Genomic DNA, 17078 nt, shown 5'->3' with positions numbered 1-17078 from the left:
ATCTTTTACATTTAAAATGTGTACTGGGAATTGTGTCACATGCTTCAGAAATTAAAATAATTAAAAGCTAGTCATGAAAAGTCATCTTCCCCACCTGTCTCCCATCTGCCCAGTTCCCATCTCCAACTCCCTGTTAACCATTTGTGCAGGTTATTTTTACTGCATCCAAGGATACTACTTTGGCAGCACAGTCTAGCAGCAGAAAGTTGACTATGCTGGTGGGGTCACATCGGGTAGAGCTGGGTACAAGTGGCTGAATGTAAGAGAAAAGAAGCAAGGATGCATCAAAGACAGACAAAAGGTTGTTAGAACTTGCTAGAGCCTGGCCGCATGAACATGTAAGAGAGCTCTATCAGGGAAGGAAATCATTGCAGTCAAACTGGGACATGGTGCTTGTTGTGGACTCAATGTTTGTGTCCCCCCAAATTCATATGTTGAATTCCTAATCCCCAGTGTCATGATATTTGGAGGCGGGGCCTTTGGGGAGGTGACTGGCTTCCAGTGAGGTCTGAGGGGATTAGTGTCCTCCTAAGAAGAAGAAGAGACCAGAGTGCTCGTGCTCTTTCTCTTTCTCCTTGCCATGTGAGGACACATCAAGAAGGTGGCCGTCTGCAAGCCAGGAAGTTGTCCTCACCAGAACCGGACCACATCGGCGCCCTAGTCTAGGACTTCGAGTTTCCAGAACGGTGAGAAAAACATTTCTGTCATTTAAATCACCCAGTGCATGGTATTTTGTTATGGCAGTCCAAGCTTGACTGACAAAATGTGAGTTGTAAGAAAACTGAAAATATTTCCAGTTCTCTGGGACTTGCTTTCTGAATACCTTATATCTGTGTGGCCAAGTGTGTCCAAATGTGCTGTATTTGAAAGTGTGGGTAAAGTCAAAGAGGCTGAAGAATCTTCTGGAGGAAGCATCTGTGGGCTGGAAAAGAAGGTTGACCACAAGGACAGGACTGTCAAGTGCTTGAATCTTGTGACAAGTTGAGTAACATGTGACCACATGGGTGATACAGTTCAATTGCTCAGTTCAGACTCCACTTATGCTCTGGCAATGGCTAAACTCTCTCCCGGGAGGACTTTATACGAAAGGGTCTGCAAACCTTAAAGGGTGGGGTGGGGTTCTAGATGTGGGCTGTTCAACCCAACTTACAGTTGCGCACTTCCATGCGGCACAGACGGATTTTGAAGTGGATCACTTTACCTTTGAAGTGGATCACTTTACCTGATCCAGTTATTTGGTTTGATTTGAAGGTAATGCTGCCCTCTCCTGGACAAGTCTTACAACTACAGCTGCTAGATTCTTTTCTTCCGTTTGTCTTGGTCTCAGGTGTTGCCAGAAGCAGCTAGTGGTCTTGTGCTTTGCTCAGTCAGTTGTTTCTTACAGCCACGGTGGACTTAACTTTCCCACCAGTGCTATTTCTCGGAGTCTGGAGGCAAGAGAAACATAAAGCAAATCACTGGAGGGTCTCCCAGTCCCTAGAAATAGAATCCATCTTTCATCCTTTTCTTTCTTTAACAACTGTTTATTGCACCTTTTTATGTGTCTTATTGTGCCTGAAGCAGTCTCTTAGGCACGTGGGGTACAGCGGTTAGAGTAGATGGGGACCCCTGCCCTCGTGAAGCTTACGTGCTCCAGAGGAGAGGGACAGCCAGCAACTGACAGTATGACACAAAGACAAATGTCCAGTATGTCAGGAAGGGAGGGGTGCAGGGCGAAAGGACCGTGTTATGTAGAGCAGGGCCATGGCCATCAGGAAGGCTGGGGAGGTGCAGTGGCACGTGGGGGGCAGAGTGAGCAAACTCCTGGAGTGGCATCTGAGGATGAACTTTCCCAGGGAGTGAACAGCCAGTCACTGCCCTAAGGCAGGGGGGTCAGCAGGTATTCTGGGTGAACGATGTCCCCACCCTCCAAATTAATATGCTAAAGTCCTAACCCCCAGTACATGAGAAGGTGACCTTATTTGGAATTAGGGTCATCACAGATGTAATTAGCTAAGGTGAGATCATTAGATGTGGTCCAATCCAATGTGACTCATGTCTCCTCATGACTCATGACTCCTTAAAGAAAGGGGAATTTGGATGCGGACACATGCACAGAGGGTGAATGCTATGCTCTACGGCCTAAACTGACAAAGATTACCAGCAAACCACCAGGAGCTGCGGAGAGGCTTGGAACAGATTAGATTCCCTCTCATAGCCCTTGGAAGGAAGCAACCTTGACAACACCTAGATCTCAGACTTCCAGCCTCCAGAACTGTGAGACAATGCATTTCTGTTGTTCAAGCCACTCCACAGTGGTACTTAGTTATGGCAGCCTTAGCACACAAACACAGAAGGCTGACGGGGTGGGATGGGGGTAGGGCGTGGGGAGAGACAGAGGAAGGCCTTGAAGGCCATTTGAGGACTTTTGCCTTTATCAAATCCACTTTTTTTCCTGAGTAAGTGAGATTTATTCCAAAAATTCAAGCATTATTCACCATTAGAAAACCATTAATGTGATTCACATACTAATATATCTGAGAAGAAAAAAAGTCAGAAGACTATCTTCATAAACTTTTGACAAAATTCAAAACCTTTTTCAGATTTGAAAAATAAACTCAGTAAAATAAAACACAGATGGTTCCCTACTTATGATGGCTCGACTTATGATTTCCAACTTCATAATGGGTTTATCCAGATATAATCCCATGGTAAGTTGAGGGGCATCTGTAGGTAACAACTTTAAAAGGAACTATTATTCAAAGCAACTATTATCTAAACTCCAGATTTTATTTGAATTTGGCCCGTTATTCTATCATCTCCTCTTTCTGTGCCAGGATCCAATTCAGGGTACCAGTTGTCATCTCCCCAGTCTCCTGTATTCTGGCAGTTTTGCTCAGTCTTTCCTTGTTTTTTTATGACCTTGACAGTCTTTAGAAATTCTGGCCAGTGTCCTGTAGAGAGTCCCCAATCTGAGTTTATCTCATATTTTTCTTATGATGACTCAGCTTGTGGGTTTTAGAGAGTGTACCCCAGAGATGGGGGACCTCCTCACATTGATTGGGGGATCCTGAGATCCACACAGCATCGCTGGTGATGGGAACCTTCCTCATTTGGGTAAGGTGGTATGTGTCAGGTTTTGCTGCAGTAACATTACTGAAAATACACTGAAAACATTTTAGAAGCAGTAGAATTTGTACTCTGCAGACATTTCAGGGCAGTAATAAGGAGGGACATGATCTGACTCGCAAGGCAAAAGGATCACTCGGGTGGTGAAATGAGAATAGACCTTAGAACACAGACAGCAGGAGCAGGGACCGCTGGGTGTGTTTCAACGATCCAGGTGACAAGGACGGTAGCAGGAGCCAGGGCAGTCACAGCAGAGCTGCCGAGAAGACAGGAGTTGGAATTTATTTTGGCAGATCCAGCAGCAATTTCTGGTGGGTTGAATGTTGGATGTAAAAGATAGACGTTCGTGATGAGTCCATGAATTTTGGTGACTGGAAGGGTAGAGTTGTCTGCTGAGCTAAGATGAGAATTCCATCCCACTGATTGCTCCTCTCACTCCTGCGATATTTCATCCATCTGACAAATACTTACCTGCTTCAGGGCTGGCTGCATAATTTGTGGACCTAGTGCAAAATGAAAACGTGAGCCCCTTGTTCAAAAAGCTGTGAAAAAAGCTTTCTTCCTTTCTTCCATGATATTTCTCTTAAGTGGACAGAGTGGTTTTTTGCTATTTAATGTTGTGCTCCCTGGGGCATGAGGATACTGATGGGAAGTGCACACCATCATGGGTGCCGCAGCCCTGACACTGGTTGTCCCCATGCCTGCACCAAGGCCACCTCTGGAGGGCTGAGGACCACAGTGTTCCTGGGGTGGGGAGTGGGGCGCTGAGAACTTGTCCCTCGGGCCACACAGATGGGCCAGCACGTGAGCTGAGGCTCCAAGTCCCTGTGCATGACCCTTGGGCCAGTAGACCTCACTTACAAAACACACATTCCAAGATAAAATTATTAAGAGTTGTAAGACTGGAACTGCAGAATGTCAAACCCCAAGGGCAGGCTTTTCTGAGCCCGGGGCCCTGGGTGGCTGCGTGGGCCACGTGCCTTCTCCTGGTGTCACACACTGTGCAGGGCACTGAGGATGCAGACTAGAATCCTTTACAGCTCCTGCTGGCAGGAGGGCCTGGGAGGCAAGGCAGGGATGCTTTATGAACCACGGCCAGGAGTCCGCGCCAGAGTCCTGCCTACTCCCAGTCCAGGGGGGAGAGAAAGATCCTGAAAATAAGCGCAACCCTGTCCAAAGAAACAGCAACGGTGGAGAACCGAGTGGTGGGGAAGCCAGAGCCGGAGGAGGCTACAGGGGTTTCAGGGTCTAGGAGGGAGGAGCCCCGTGGGGCGGAGCTCAGAGTCCTGGGCGACTGCTCACAGACTGAGCTGCGCTGGGAAATGACCCTCACGGGGTTATTTATTATTTAATGGAAATAGCTACATATGTATTATATTTTTCTCATTGCAAAAGTCAGGCTCATTAAAAAAAATTGGACCATGTTAAAAGACATAAACAAGAAAGCAAATATCTGTAATCCCACTCCCCAAAGATAACCCCGTTCAGATTTTGACTATCTTTCCAGTGTTCCCCTGTGCACGTGATACATACATTTACTACAAAAGGTTATGCTGTACACTCTGTTTGTTAATCTTTAGTTCCACTTAGCATTCTATTATGGATACTTTCCATTAATAGCATTCACTATGGTGGTATATTATGTTTTTATAGAGGCATAGTGTTCCTTTTTGTAGATCAGTATAATTTGTATAAAAGTTTTTCTAAGGACATTGAAATTATCACCTAGCTGTATTATTATAAACAACCCTGTGATAAACTTTGTCCCCTCCCTCCCTTCCTTCCTTGCCTCACTAGATGGAATCGCAGAGCCTGCATTTTCTAGTGTGTGTGATACAAAGTTCCCCAACAGGACTGGGGGGGGTCATGTACGAAGACAGGCAAAAGTGACTGGAGTGCAAAATGCTCTTTCCTGCTGCACAGTGAAAGGTTCTTGTCACCTGGTGTCCTCCAGGTCCACCTCCCTTGGGGACCTCAGCAGCGGCTCTTGCCACCACCAGGCCCTTCCAGAGGGGCCGCTTGCCCTTCACACCTCGGGCTTGAGGGTAGACCCGGCCCTTCCCTGGCCCCTCAGTGGCGTGTGGAATCAGACTGGAGTGGTGATTGCCCTTGACGGAGGGCTCGGGAAAAGCAGAAGGGACCTACACACCCAGAGGAACTTGCCTCTTGGCCCTGGCCTTTCTCAGCAGTTGCTCGCCCGGCTTCCCCGTCCAGTGACTGCTGGCCCCTTGTGGCCGAAACGACATTTCCCCATCCGCTCTGCTTGCTCTTGAGTACATGTCTAGGCCCTGGACGGCCTCTTGTCTTCTGTGTCCCCAGTGACTATTTCTTTTCTTTTTTTTTTTTTTTTTTTTTGAGACAGAGTCTCACTCTGTTGCCCAGGCTAGAGTGCTGTGGCTTCAGCCTAACTCACAGCAACCTCAAACTCTTGGGCTCAGGCGATTCTCCTGCCTCAGCCTCCCAAGTAGCTGGTACTACAGGTATGCGCCACCATGCCTGGCTAATTTTTTCTATACATTTTTAGTTGGCCAATTAATTTCTTTCTATTTATAGTAGAGACGGGGTCTCGCTCTTGCTCAGGCTGGTTTCCAACTCCTGACCTTGAGCGATCTGCCCGCCTCAGCCTCCCAGAGTGCTAGGATTACAGGTGTGAGCCACCGCGCCCAGACCCCAGTGACTATTTTTTGCCCCTGGAGCTACCTCTTCCCTAGATGATTGATAGTGAGGACGGCTCCTCCCTTCCAGGACTGCCCCATCTTCAAGTCCCTTCTAGTCTAAGGCAGCAGAGCACAGCTGTCCAACATCAGGAAAGCAAAGGTTGAGTCTCCTTGCACTTCCCGTCACTGTGTATGAACGATAAGACAACCCAGGAGGAAAACACTACTTAGCTGACAAACGGGCTTGCCAGTGGCAGAACTGTAGGCACGAGTGGCATGGTAAAATTTGGCATTTGTGGCAGGGCAGGGTCTATCCTTGCACGGATTGGCACTAACTCCAAATGCTAGAGGATGGATGGGGAGGCGCCATGCCAGGCAGACCAGCCTGGCTGTGTGGAAGAGAAGCTTCCAGACATAGCTGTGGTATGAGTGTGTGGCCAAAAGCAATAGACTCTCTGAATCTTGGTGAGCCATGATCCGTGAATCATGCGAGACATGTCTACCATCATGTATTCTACACCAGTGGCTGAGAGGTCTACATTCCCTGGCAGAGCTGACTCAGAGAGGTCCTTGCTGTCTTGTGGCTCACAGTGTGGGGAAGGCCTGACTTGTGAAGACTTCATTGCAGTACAGGAGGGATCACGTTATCATGGAAGTGATGAAGGTGCCGGAGGAGTCGAGCCAGGGGACAGTCATTACCTGCTGGGGGCAGCTAAGGCAGGTTCCCAGAGAAGCCATTTGTCATTCCTGAGGGGGGCAGCAGTGACCTTGACCCCAACTCTTCCATTCCCTGATCACCCCAGCTCTTATGGAGTCTCTGTAATCCAGGCAGACTTCAGGGGAGGCCCATGCTCCCAGTCATTGGCTGTGGTTGTGCAAAAGGGTAGCTAGCGGTGGAGGGGGGTCAGTTCCCCCCCCTCCCAAATCTCTATCAGGCCACTCCAAAGAAGCCTACAATGTATGTAAAGATTGTGTGCTTACTGTCCAAATGTGGCGTAAGTGCAGTTGTTCACCTCCTTCCCACCAGATTGCCCCAGAGTCCCTCCTACGGTGGACTCCTTCTGAAGTCTCTACTATAAAAAGTCAAATCCTTCCCCTTTTATTCATGTCAGGCAAGTTGGAAGCTCTCAAAATGGATCTACTAGGGAATTTAGCAATAAACAACTGGAAATAAATTCAAGAAAAGGAAGAGAATAAAAGTGATAGTCTATAGAATAGAGAACTCAGATACTGGACCCTCAACCCCAGCTTCAGGCTGGTACCCCCTGGGACATATGGACCCCTGGAGTTTCTGTTTCCTGGGGTGCCCTGACCTCATCTTCTCTTCTGCAAATGCAGCCATGGGTGGGGCTCAGAAGGGGTGTGGCCTCATGTCATTTCCCTGTTTCCCTTTATTCATCAAGATCCCTCTAACTGTTAAGTCACTCTGGTCTCTGAGCTGCAGGCTCTTACAGTCGGACACACCTGGCTGGTGCCTCAGGTAGGAAACCACTTCTGCTTGCCAGAACTTTCTTTGGGGAAGGGAGGCTTTGTTTGTCTTCATTTTAGAAAATGCATTCATTTCCTAGGCACCTGAGGATTTCTTTTCCTTGTTTTTTTTTGTTTGTTTGTTTGTTTTTAAGGCAAGCACGGGAATGAGATTTATTAAGGAGAAAAAGATAGTATTATAGAGCAAGAGCAAGATATAGGTTTATAGAGCATGGCACATACGCCACAAATGACAACTGGACCCATTGTCACAGCAAAGGGAGATCAAAAAAGGGGGACCTGAGGATTTCTGCTTGACTGGCTGCCTTCCTCCTCCCTTGTGACAATGTACTCAACTCTGACCTTGTACATGGCCACAGTTGTTGACAAGAGGGCCACAGCCTCTTCATCCTCTCCTGTAAGGCCTCCCCTCCCTTTTGGGGTCAGAGGCTGACAACTCCCCAATTTGATGTTTATTGCTTTGCCCAGAGACTTTGTCTTCTGTGCAAATGTAAATACTGTCAGGGAGAAAACATACTAAAATGTGTGGATCTGAATGAGCTTCCCATAGAACCTCAGACCTGGAAGCAAAGTAAGGTTCCCTCTTCTGTCTTTCTCTGTTTGCAGATGAGAAGGCTGAAACCCATAGAGCTAAAAGGCCCCATTCAAGATCACACAGCCTATTTGTGATAGAATCAGGGTAGACTCAGGCCTGGGTGCTAGATATGCTCATTCCTATTCTGGGTGACTTTCCAGAAGTTTTCAGTCTGCTCTCCAGAGCACTGGAAGCTTCGATGGGCCTCTTAGGGACGGTGTGGGTAGACAGAACAGCCCACGTCTCCCACAAAGACTCAGCTTTTATCTGTTTCACATATTGGACTCCTAGGAAGATTTTGTTCCAACAAAGTGTCCTTCAAGAAAATAAAATTTTGACAACTGCTGAACAATTCTACAGATGTCCAGTAGGGGATTCAGGAGCCAAGATTGGGATTTTATCCTCTGAAATTCTTAAAAATCCTTTAGAAAGAGGATCAAAGTGTTTATTGCTCTTTTGAAGACAAGGTTTAAAATACAGTTTGATGTCCTTGGTTGCTATCACTTCCTTTCCCCGGTAGATCTTAAGAAGGATAAACAAGAATCAGGGAGCACATAGGAGGGGAAGTACAATAGGAAGGGACACCTGGGAACAGGTTTGCCTCCTTCCCTTTTCCTTACTGCTGGCCCTTCCCTGAATGTCAAAGACCAGCCTGGTCCTCCCATCTGAGCGTAGACATGGCTGAGGATGGAGCAGGCTGAAGCGGAAACAGAGGCAGAGTTGCAGGTAGAGCTGGGACAGGTTTGCAGGCCAACCAAGAACATATTCCATCTTACCCCACACTGAGGCTGGGCCTCTGCTTTGTGGAAGGTGGATACTAAGGGGAAGCCAACCTCTTAAGAAGCCCAGGTTGGCGGCAAAGGGGGAGGATCTCTGGCTGCCAAACCAACAGAGAAGCCAAAGGTGCCCCAGTAACTGTTCTCCCATCCTTGATGAGAGTGCCTTGATCTGAGCTACTCAATCACATTTCTTTCCTTCCAACCTTTCAGCTAGATCAAACCATGGCTGAAACCGAGGACACCGTTACTGACGTGTGGGATTGGTTTTCTGAGTTTTCAAATTTCTCTGACATGCCATCTGTAGAAAAAGACCACATCCCCTGTAGTAGGCTAGAGACTGAGAAACTCAACAAGCATGCTGTCGTCGTCATCTATGCCCTGGTGTTCCTGCTGAGCCTGCTGGGAAACTCCCTGGTGATGCTGGTCATCTTGTGCGGCCGCGTCGGCCGCTCTGTCACCGACGTCTACCTGCTGAACCTGGCCATGGCCGACCTGCTCTTCGCCCTGACCTTGCCCATCTGGGCCGCCTCCAAGGTGATTGACTGGATTTTTGGCACAGCCCTGTGCAAGCTGGTGTCGCTCCTGAAGGAAGTCAACTTCTACAGTGGAATTCTCCTGCTGGCCTGCATCAGCATGGACCGCTACCTGGCCATTGTCCACGCCACACGCGCTCTCACCCAGAAGCGCCACCTGGTCAAGTTCGTATGTCTGGGCATCTGGGGACTGTCTCTGATTCTGTCCCTGCCTTTCTTCCTCTTCCGCCAGGCCTATAAACCAGAGGATTCGGGCCTAGTCTGCTATGAGGTCCTAGGAAATGACACAGCAAAGTGGCGGATGGTGCTGCGGATCCTGCCCCACACCTTCGGCTTTGTCCTGCCCCTGCTGGTCATGCTGTTCTGCTACGGATTCACCCTGCGCACGCTGCTTAAGGCCCACATGGGGCAGAAGCACCGGGCCATGCGGGTCATCTTTGCTGTGGTCCTCGTCTTCCTGCTCTGCTGGCTGCCCTACCACCTGGTCCTGCTCGCAGACACCCTCATGAGGACCCAGGTGATCTCGGAGACCTGTGAGCGCCGCAGCGACATTGACAGGGCCCTGCATGCCACCGAGATTCTGGGCTTCTTCCACAGCTGCCTCAATCCTTTCATCTACGCCTTCATTGGTCAAAATTTTCGCTATGGATTCCTCAAGATCCTGGCCATGCGTGGCCTGGTCAGCAAGGAGTTCTTGGCACGTCATCGCGTTACCTCTTACACTTCTTCCTCTATCAATGTCTCTTCTAACCTCTGAAAACCATCCACGAAAGAATGTCTGTCCTCATAAGGAAAGAGTGTCACCCCGAGGCTGTGCGGAGAGAGGGGTCTGGCTCTGGACAGATGCTATCTGGGTTTGGGAGGGAGGCGCTAGCATGCCGGGAAGTTAGGGACTGGGGTCTGCCGGGGCCGAGCCAACCTTCCGAGCAGCTGCTGAGGCACCACCCAGGACCGGCCTTCACACCTCCATGGACAGGAAGCGTCGTCATTCCTGTGGAACACTCGTATCTCTGGCCCACTAATTAGCACAGACACATCCACAGCCTGAATCTGACGTTAGATCAAAGAGCTGGGGCTGAAGCTGTTTGCTCACATGGGCTGGTCTCTCTTGTGGATGCTCTCAGGACCGTCACCTCAATCACCGAGCACACTCCAACCTTCGTACCTCTGTGTCCTCTGATCTGAGCACGTGGAACTGTTTTCTTATCTTCCATATGTTGTAGTGTCTGCTGGGGACATCGAGGCAGGTGCTACCAAAAAATCATCAAAGCACCACGTGGCCTTGGGATGGAGCTGGAAATATTTCCCTTGGGTGTGGTGGGTGGACAGAGAGGGAGGGGGTGTGCAGGCAGCCTGACTGCATAAGGACCCCTCCCTCCCGTGGGGGCAGCCTGTGCCTGCACACAGCAAGCCACGCAGGGAGCAGGATGAGTTCTGCCGTTGTGGAGCCTCCAAGCTGACACCAGCAACCCCAGAAAGCCATATATCCTCATCGGTCAGCTGTGCAGCCAGATGTTTCTAATCAAGTTTCTGTTCCAGGTTGTCCCTGGGGCAGTGTTTTGGGTGTGACACAGGGTCAGATGTGTGTGCTGGCTGTTCCTGCGGTGGAATGGGAGCAGCACCCCCAAAAGGCGTCTCTCTGGGTTGAAGGGTGACATTCCCTGGGGCTCGAACTCCTGCTAGAACAGTCTCTTGAGGGACAAAAACTCCCACTCATGCTCATACCCCAGGCTGCGGAGCCTCCCTTTGTCCTTACGTAAAAAGAGCTGTTCCTCCAGAGAGTCTCAGCCTCACTTAACTTGACCTTCATCTTCTGGCTGAGACCCTGCCTGGCTCCCTCAACGATATCAGCTCACTCCACCCCCCCCCACATGCCCACCCTGAATTTCAGTGATTGTCTATTTGCCCCGCTTGGGGCAGGAATCCTGTCCATTTTGTTCACTCCATAGCCCGTGTCTGTCACACTGCCTGCAGCCTATCAAATGCTCGGCAAACATTTACTGAATGAATGGGTGGACGCTGGAAGGACCCCAGTCCATGCGTTCACCCTCTGCTCAGAGCTCCTCCCGTCTGGACCCCGGTCGGCCCCCTGCTGTCCTCGGCTGCATGTTAAGTTTGCCTTCATGCCTTATCCCGTTAGATTTTTATCTCTGCAGAAATGTCCCAAGTGAGTACCGGAGATGTCAGGGCTCTTTGGATTGCAAATAATAGAAACTGAACTCAAAGCAGCTTAAGCAAAGCTTAGAATGTGTGGGTTTAGGTGGGATGGGGAAAGAGCAGGGATGGTTTGAATTTGGGAATGGGATGAAGCTCAGAGATGGGATTTATTATTTTTTTTTAATTTTTAATTTTTATGGGTACATAATAGTTGTACATATGTATGGGGTACATGTGGTAGTTTGATACAAATGTGTAATGTGTAATGATCACATCAGGGTAATTGGGGTATTTATCACCTCAAGAAATTATCATTTCTTTGTGTTAGGAGCACTCCAGTTCCACTCTTTTAGTTATTTTGAAATATACAATAAAATGTTGTTAACTATAGTCACCCTGTTGCGTGTGCTACCAAATACTAGATCACATTCCTTCTATCTGACTGTACTGTTGCACCCATTAGCCATCCTCTCTTATCCCCCCTCCCTACCACCCTTTCCGGCCTCTGGTGATGTCATTCTATCTGTGCTCTAAGAGGTAGGATTTAGATTAAGGTTGTGACTGGGATCAGCGATTGAGGTTCCAGTTAGAGACTGGGGGGCAGGCATGGGGCAGCAGCTTGGGATAAGGTTAGATGAGGATGAATGGCAGGAGTGGGGAGAGATCTAGAAACAAGGGATGCTGGGGATGGGGTGAGTGAGATTCAGGGGTGCAGTGAGGCATCGGGGACAGGGAGATTCGGGATGGGGCTGAGACCAGGTGCAGAGGAAGGCTTAGGGATGGGATCAGTGAAGAGTGTAGTGAGTCTTAGGGAGGGGGCATCAGGCAGGGAATGACTGTCAAGGATGTGTTGGTGGCTACAAGGTCGCAGCAAAAAGAATTTCTGGCAGAGTCACCATCCTCTCTGGAGCAGGGTCTAAGATGCTCTTTCGGGGGAAGAAGACGAGCCTCTCCAGACAGGGTGAGGGGCAAGTGTTTGGTGCTCAAGCCCTAAGACAGATCTGATTCAGGAGAGGAGATAGAAGAAGGAAGAGATAATCCAGGTGAGTAGGGCTGAGAACTGGGGTCTCCTTCTCCTCTTTCTTCCTCCTCCAATCCGCGTACCTCTCCCACTGTTTCCTTAACGTCCACCTTTCTGTTGTTACCATGTGCCATCCCAGCGACAACCCTATCGGGGCTGCAGCAGGTAAACAGGATCCGTACTGGGTCTGGGGGAAATATGAACGACTAATAAACATGTGGAAAGATGGTCAGCCTCACCAGTAACTTGGGAAATGGGACCTAGTCAGCAATAAAATAACTTGAAGTGTTTTAAACAGGGGAGAGATGTAGCCAGACTCTTTTCAATCAAGTGCAACATAGTTTGATTAGATATTTTAACGAGGCATGTAATTCTCTGGATATGGCTCAAGACATAAATGATTTGGATTTCAAAATTTTTACAAATGCTAGTATTCAGGTACTTAATTAACATAATGCATAATAATTTCAAAAACTGGTGCTTCAATCACTAGATACGGTAAGGATTAGATCTCTGGTCAAGGCCTTGACCAGATGGTTCACCTCAGGGAGGGAGCCCCTGTTCAGGGTGGGGCTGGGACCAGGGACGGGGTGAATCTTAGGAGAGGATGGGGGTCAGAGTTTGAAGGGGTCAGGGAGGGGCTTGTGTCAGGGAGGGGGTGCACATCAGAGATAAGTTTGGGGACAGGGATTGGGATGTGAATGGGTGTTCTATACCATGCTTGCTGATGTTAAAGTTTGAAAATTTGTGTTATAGGCTTGGTCACAGTGTTCCAGCCTCCAATAAATTATGTCAAAATCTACTGTTTCCCCTAAACTACTTCCCTTTTGATAAACCACGGTCCCTCACCTTCCCTTGCCCCCATCCTGTGGCCCAGTTTTCTTAGTTGCAGCAAAAAGTGCTAATTGATAATCCAGGTTTTACGTCCTAGGGGTTAAAATTGCCCCTTTCCCATAAACTTGCATTTTAATATGTGTCTTTCAGAGGCTGAAAAATCTTACAGATGCAAATGAAATAAAATGACTGTTTCCCCTTTGGCCTAAGGGTCTTCCCAGCGAGTGTCTTTCCAGAGATGACCCCTAATCAAGCGGTGGTGGAGCCCAGCCTTTAGCTGTTTCCAGGCAGAGGTTGGAGGGGCCACTCTGGGCTCCATCCAAAAAGCCACCGGGCTGACAGCTGAACTCTGACCACCAATGATTTTATCCAGCCTGGTATTTTGTTTTTAAATTCAAGATCTTTCTTTCAACCTTGAGGGTACAAATGAATCAAAGACATAAACAAATAAAGAATATATAGAATATGTCCACTCGGACTTCTTAATTTTCTTTTTTTAATTTAAGTATTTTATGCACATTATTGAAAAAGTGAAATGGCTTTATAAAGCTTATAATGAAAACCAACGGCCTTCCAGTCCCAAACCCTGCAGGCAAAGCCAACAGCTGTCAGCTCTTACAGCTGTTTCATCTAGTAGTGGTCTACATGCTTCTAAATATCAAACTTACTGTGCTAGTTCTTGACCCCCACTTCTGTTTTAGGGGTCATTGACTTTTTGTTTTGGCTTTTGAGAATTTACTGCTCTTTCAACAGCTCTCCGGCTTTCATCCCCATGCAAGCAAACACAAATACGCCCTCTCCCGTCTCCTAGGATACAGATGCCACACTTCTTGGATAAGTCAACATTCAGTGTTTTTGTTGCAAGGACTATATAAAATAATTATCCACAGTTGGGTACAATGTTTACATTTCCTTCCTTTGTACAGTTTTGTTTTCCCTGGAATTGATGATAGGATGTTCCATGGACTTACCATGACATCAGTCCCAAAGTCTCCCTTAATACGTTCACATTTGTTGGATCAGCTGTCGATTTCTCTTTCCTGGAGACCACTTTCCTGGAGTTCTTCATCGTCTTCTTCCCACCTAGACAGGTGACTCCCCAGGCCTGTTCCTCTTTCCTAAATTGCCTTGATTAACTTTCTAGATAAAATTTTAGAATCCGCTTGTCAATTTCTATAAAATATTCAACCATGATTTTTTTCTTTTTGAGACAGAGTCTCACTCTGTTGCCCAGGCTAGAGTGCCGTGGCGTCAGCCTAGCTCACAGCAACCTCAAACTCTTGGTCTCAAGCAATTCTTCTGCCTCAGCCTCCCGAGTAGCTGGGACTACAAGCTGTGCCACCTTGCCTGGCTAATTTTTTCTATATAGTTTTAGTTGGCCAATTAATTTCTTTCTATTTTTAGTAGAGATGGGGTCTTGCTATTGCTCAGGCTGGTTTCAAACTCCCGACCTTGAGCGAACGTCCCTCCTCGGCCTCCCAGAGTGCTGGGATTACAGGCATGAGCCACTCCACCCAGCCCCAACCATGATTTTGATCTGTATTATGTCGAACCCATAGATCAATTTCAAGAAAATTGACATCTTAGCAATATTAAGTCTTCAGTCCATGATCAGGGTATCTTTCTCCATTTATTTAGGTCTTCTTTAATTTTTCACAAAGCATTTGATAGTTTTTGGCACACAGATCTTGTACATATTTCATTATATTTATCCCCAAGTATTTTATGGGTGTTTTGGATACTATTATAAATGAAATTTAAAAACAATTTCATTCTCCAGTTTTTTGTTACTAGTTTATAGAAGTATAAATGTGTTACATGTATTGATTTTGTAATCTGGAACCTAAGTGAATTTAGATATTAGTTTTAGTAGTTTTTTTTTTAAGAATCTTTTGAATTTTAACTGTATGGAGTCATTTAAACATTTTAATTTTCTCTCTATCTTTAGTTTTAAAATGCTTGGTGATATGCCTTGGTGGAGGTCTTTTTTCATTTATTGTGCGGGGCACCTGGTAAATCCTCTTAATCTGGAAATATAGGTTATGTGAATTTTTTTTTTGTATTATTTCTTTGATACTTTTCCACCCTTCATTTAATCTATTCTTTTTTTTTTCTAGGATTCCTTTTATTTGGATGTTGAATCTCCAAGATTAATTCTCTAATATTCTTATCACTTTTTACCTATTTTTCAATATCTTCATCTTTCCACTTTCCAAGAAGTTACCCTTAACTTTATCTCCCAGCTTTTCCCTGGGATTTAAAATTTCTGCCATCATATTTTAAATTTCCAATAGATATTATTCTATTTCTCAATGTTCCCTTTTATAGTATCTCATTCTTGTCTCATGAATACAATATTTCCTCCTATCTTTTTGAGGCTATTAAAGTTTTGTAAAGATTTCTTTAGCTCCCTTCACTGTCTCTGTATCTTTTCTTCTTATCTAATAATTCAGTTCCCACTTGTCCATCTACTCTCTGACTTCCACTTAAAAGAAAATTTGTTATCTTCTGTTATTTTCCCTCACTTTCTGTTCGTTCTTGTATCTCATGGGGGCAATGCCTTTAAAAAAATCCCTTTAATATCATTTTTAGTGGATTTTTGAGAGGGAGCAGATGTAAATGCATTCATCCAAGTCTCCATTTGATATAAAATGCCTCTAGATTTTAAAAATGTGCTTATTTAATTTATTTAACCTTTTTTTCTCACATAAAGACACAGTCTCGCTGTGTTGCCCAGGCTGGTCTCGAACTCCTGGCCTCAAGTGATCCCTTGGCCTCCTACAGTGCTGGGATTACAGGTGTGAGCCTCAGTGCCCAGCCAAAACATGCTTATTTTAAATTCATGGTTAGAGTGCTCCGTTACCCTTAGTTCCTCAGGTGTGAATTCTCCCTTTCATCAGGTCAGCTGACCGTTGATTGCAGCAGCTGTTAGTGCTTTGTAATATTTGATTCTGAATTCACCTTTTGAAGACATTTTTTTTGCACAGGAGACTTGCATGAGCTCTGCATTCATTATGGAGAAGTCTACGCAGGGGCAGTTTCATGGCCATACTTGCTGGGGCCCTATTGGGTCATATGGTTCAAAGCATTTTTTGTGGTTGCTATTTCTTGGTCCTGAATTTCCACACCATTCCAAATGGCCATTTTGGGTCCTCATTACTTCCTCCCCAGGATTGGGAATCTGGAATGGCCCTCAAATGGCCCTCTTTCTCTCGTGGCCTAGGACAGACATCTCACTTGGGGGTCATGTCTCAGAATTGCCATGTGTTTTTCTATCCCCAAACAAATGCAGGACAGTTCTTTGCTGGTTCCTGACTTTTGGTGGGAATCTAGTTGCAGTTCCCTGTTGTACATGGGGCCTGCAGGCTCCCTGGTGTCACCATTCCCATGTTGACCTTGCATGACCAATTCTAGTATCTTTCTGGGTTCCTGTGGCTTCCATCCTACTTCCCGATAAGTCTGCACATCTCCAAGCTCCTTCTTCATCTCTGGCCCTTAGAGATCTCACTCTCCCTCTTTTTGCTTTTGACTTTAGATATTTATTTAAAAATAAAAAAGGTTACCTAGTATTTTTATGATGTATGTGCATACTCGTGTGTTGGCATGTTGTTCCCATGCCTCTTTAGTCTACTATCATGATCAGAAATCAGTAAAAATAAAAATAGCACTTAAAATGAAAAACAAAACTTCCTTTCTTGTTCTTTATCTCCTTTCCTTAAAGACAAACATTCTTAAAACCCTCTCCCAGTGAATGCTAAATGTCAACCAGGAGGATACATAGACCAGCTTTCTAGATAATCCACAGTATGTACATTGCATATGCATGTGAGCATATGTCCACGTGTGTTAGGAGTGAATGGCCCCACCGTTATCCCAGAACTATCACCTCTTTCTTTTAGCCAGGCTCAAATTAGGGGGATGGAAGGA

The 17078-nt window shown here is 46.6% G+C and overlaps 1 protein-coding gene across 3 annotated transcripts; it reads left to right on the top strand.

The window, feature by feature from the left end:
* The first annotated feature begins 7161 nt into the window (after positions 1 to 7161).
* CXCR1 (C-X-C motif chemokine receptor 1) lies at positions 7162 to 13119 on the top strand. 3 transcript variants are annotated; one of them, XR_012920626.1, is made up of 3 exons: positions 7162 to 7245; positions 8817 to 11833; positions 12973 to 13119. XR_012920626.1 is itself a non-coding variant. In XM_012740305.2 (2 exons), exon 2 carries the CDS (start codon positions 8829 to 8831, stop codon positions 9894 to 9896), a length of 1068 nt encoding a protein of 355 aa, XP_012595759.2. In that variant the 5' UTR covers positions 7162 to 7245; positions 8817 to 8828; the 3' UTR covers positions 9897 to 13119. The 3 variants fall into 3 exon arrangements, 2 of the variants coding, with proteins under 2 accessions (XP_012595759.2, XP_075862056.1); XM_012740305.2 differs by having other exon boundaries at positions 8817 to 13119; XM_076005941.1 differs by lacking the exon at positions 12973 to 13119 and having other exon boundaries at positions 8821 to 11686.
* The last annotated feature ends 3959 nt before the right edge of the window (positions 13120 to 17078 follow it).

Source organism: Microcebus murinus, chromosome 8 (genome assembly GCF_040939455.1).
Source record: "Microcebus murinus isolate Inina chromosome 8, M.murinus_Inina_mat1.0, whole genome shotgun sequence".
Taxonomy (NCBI): domain Eukaryota; kingdom Metazoa; phylum Chordata; class Mammalia; order Primates; family Cheirogaleidae; genus Microcebus; species Microcebus murinus.
Note: the sequence above shows the minus strand (reverse complement) of the source record. Positions and strands in the feature narration are given on the sequence as shown.

What these genes read in the sequence shown, in the direction of transcription:
- CXCR1 (XM_012740305.2), top strand. Translation starts at nt 8,829, where the DNA reads ATGGCTGAAACCGAGGACACCGTTACTGACGTGTGGGATTGGTTTTCT.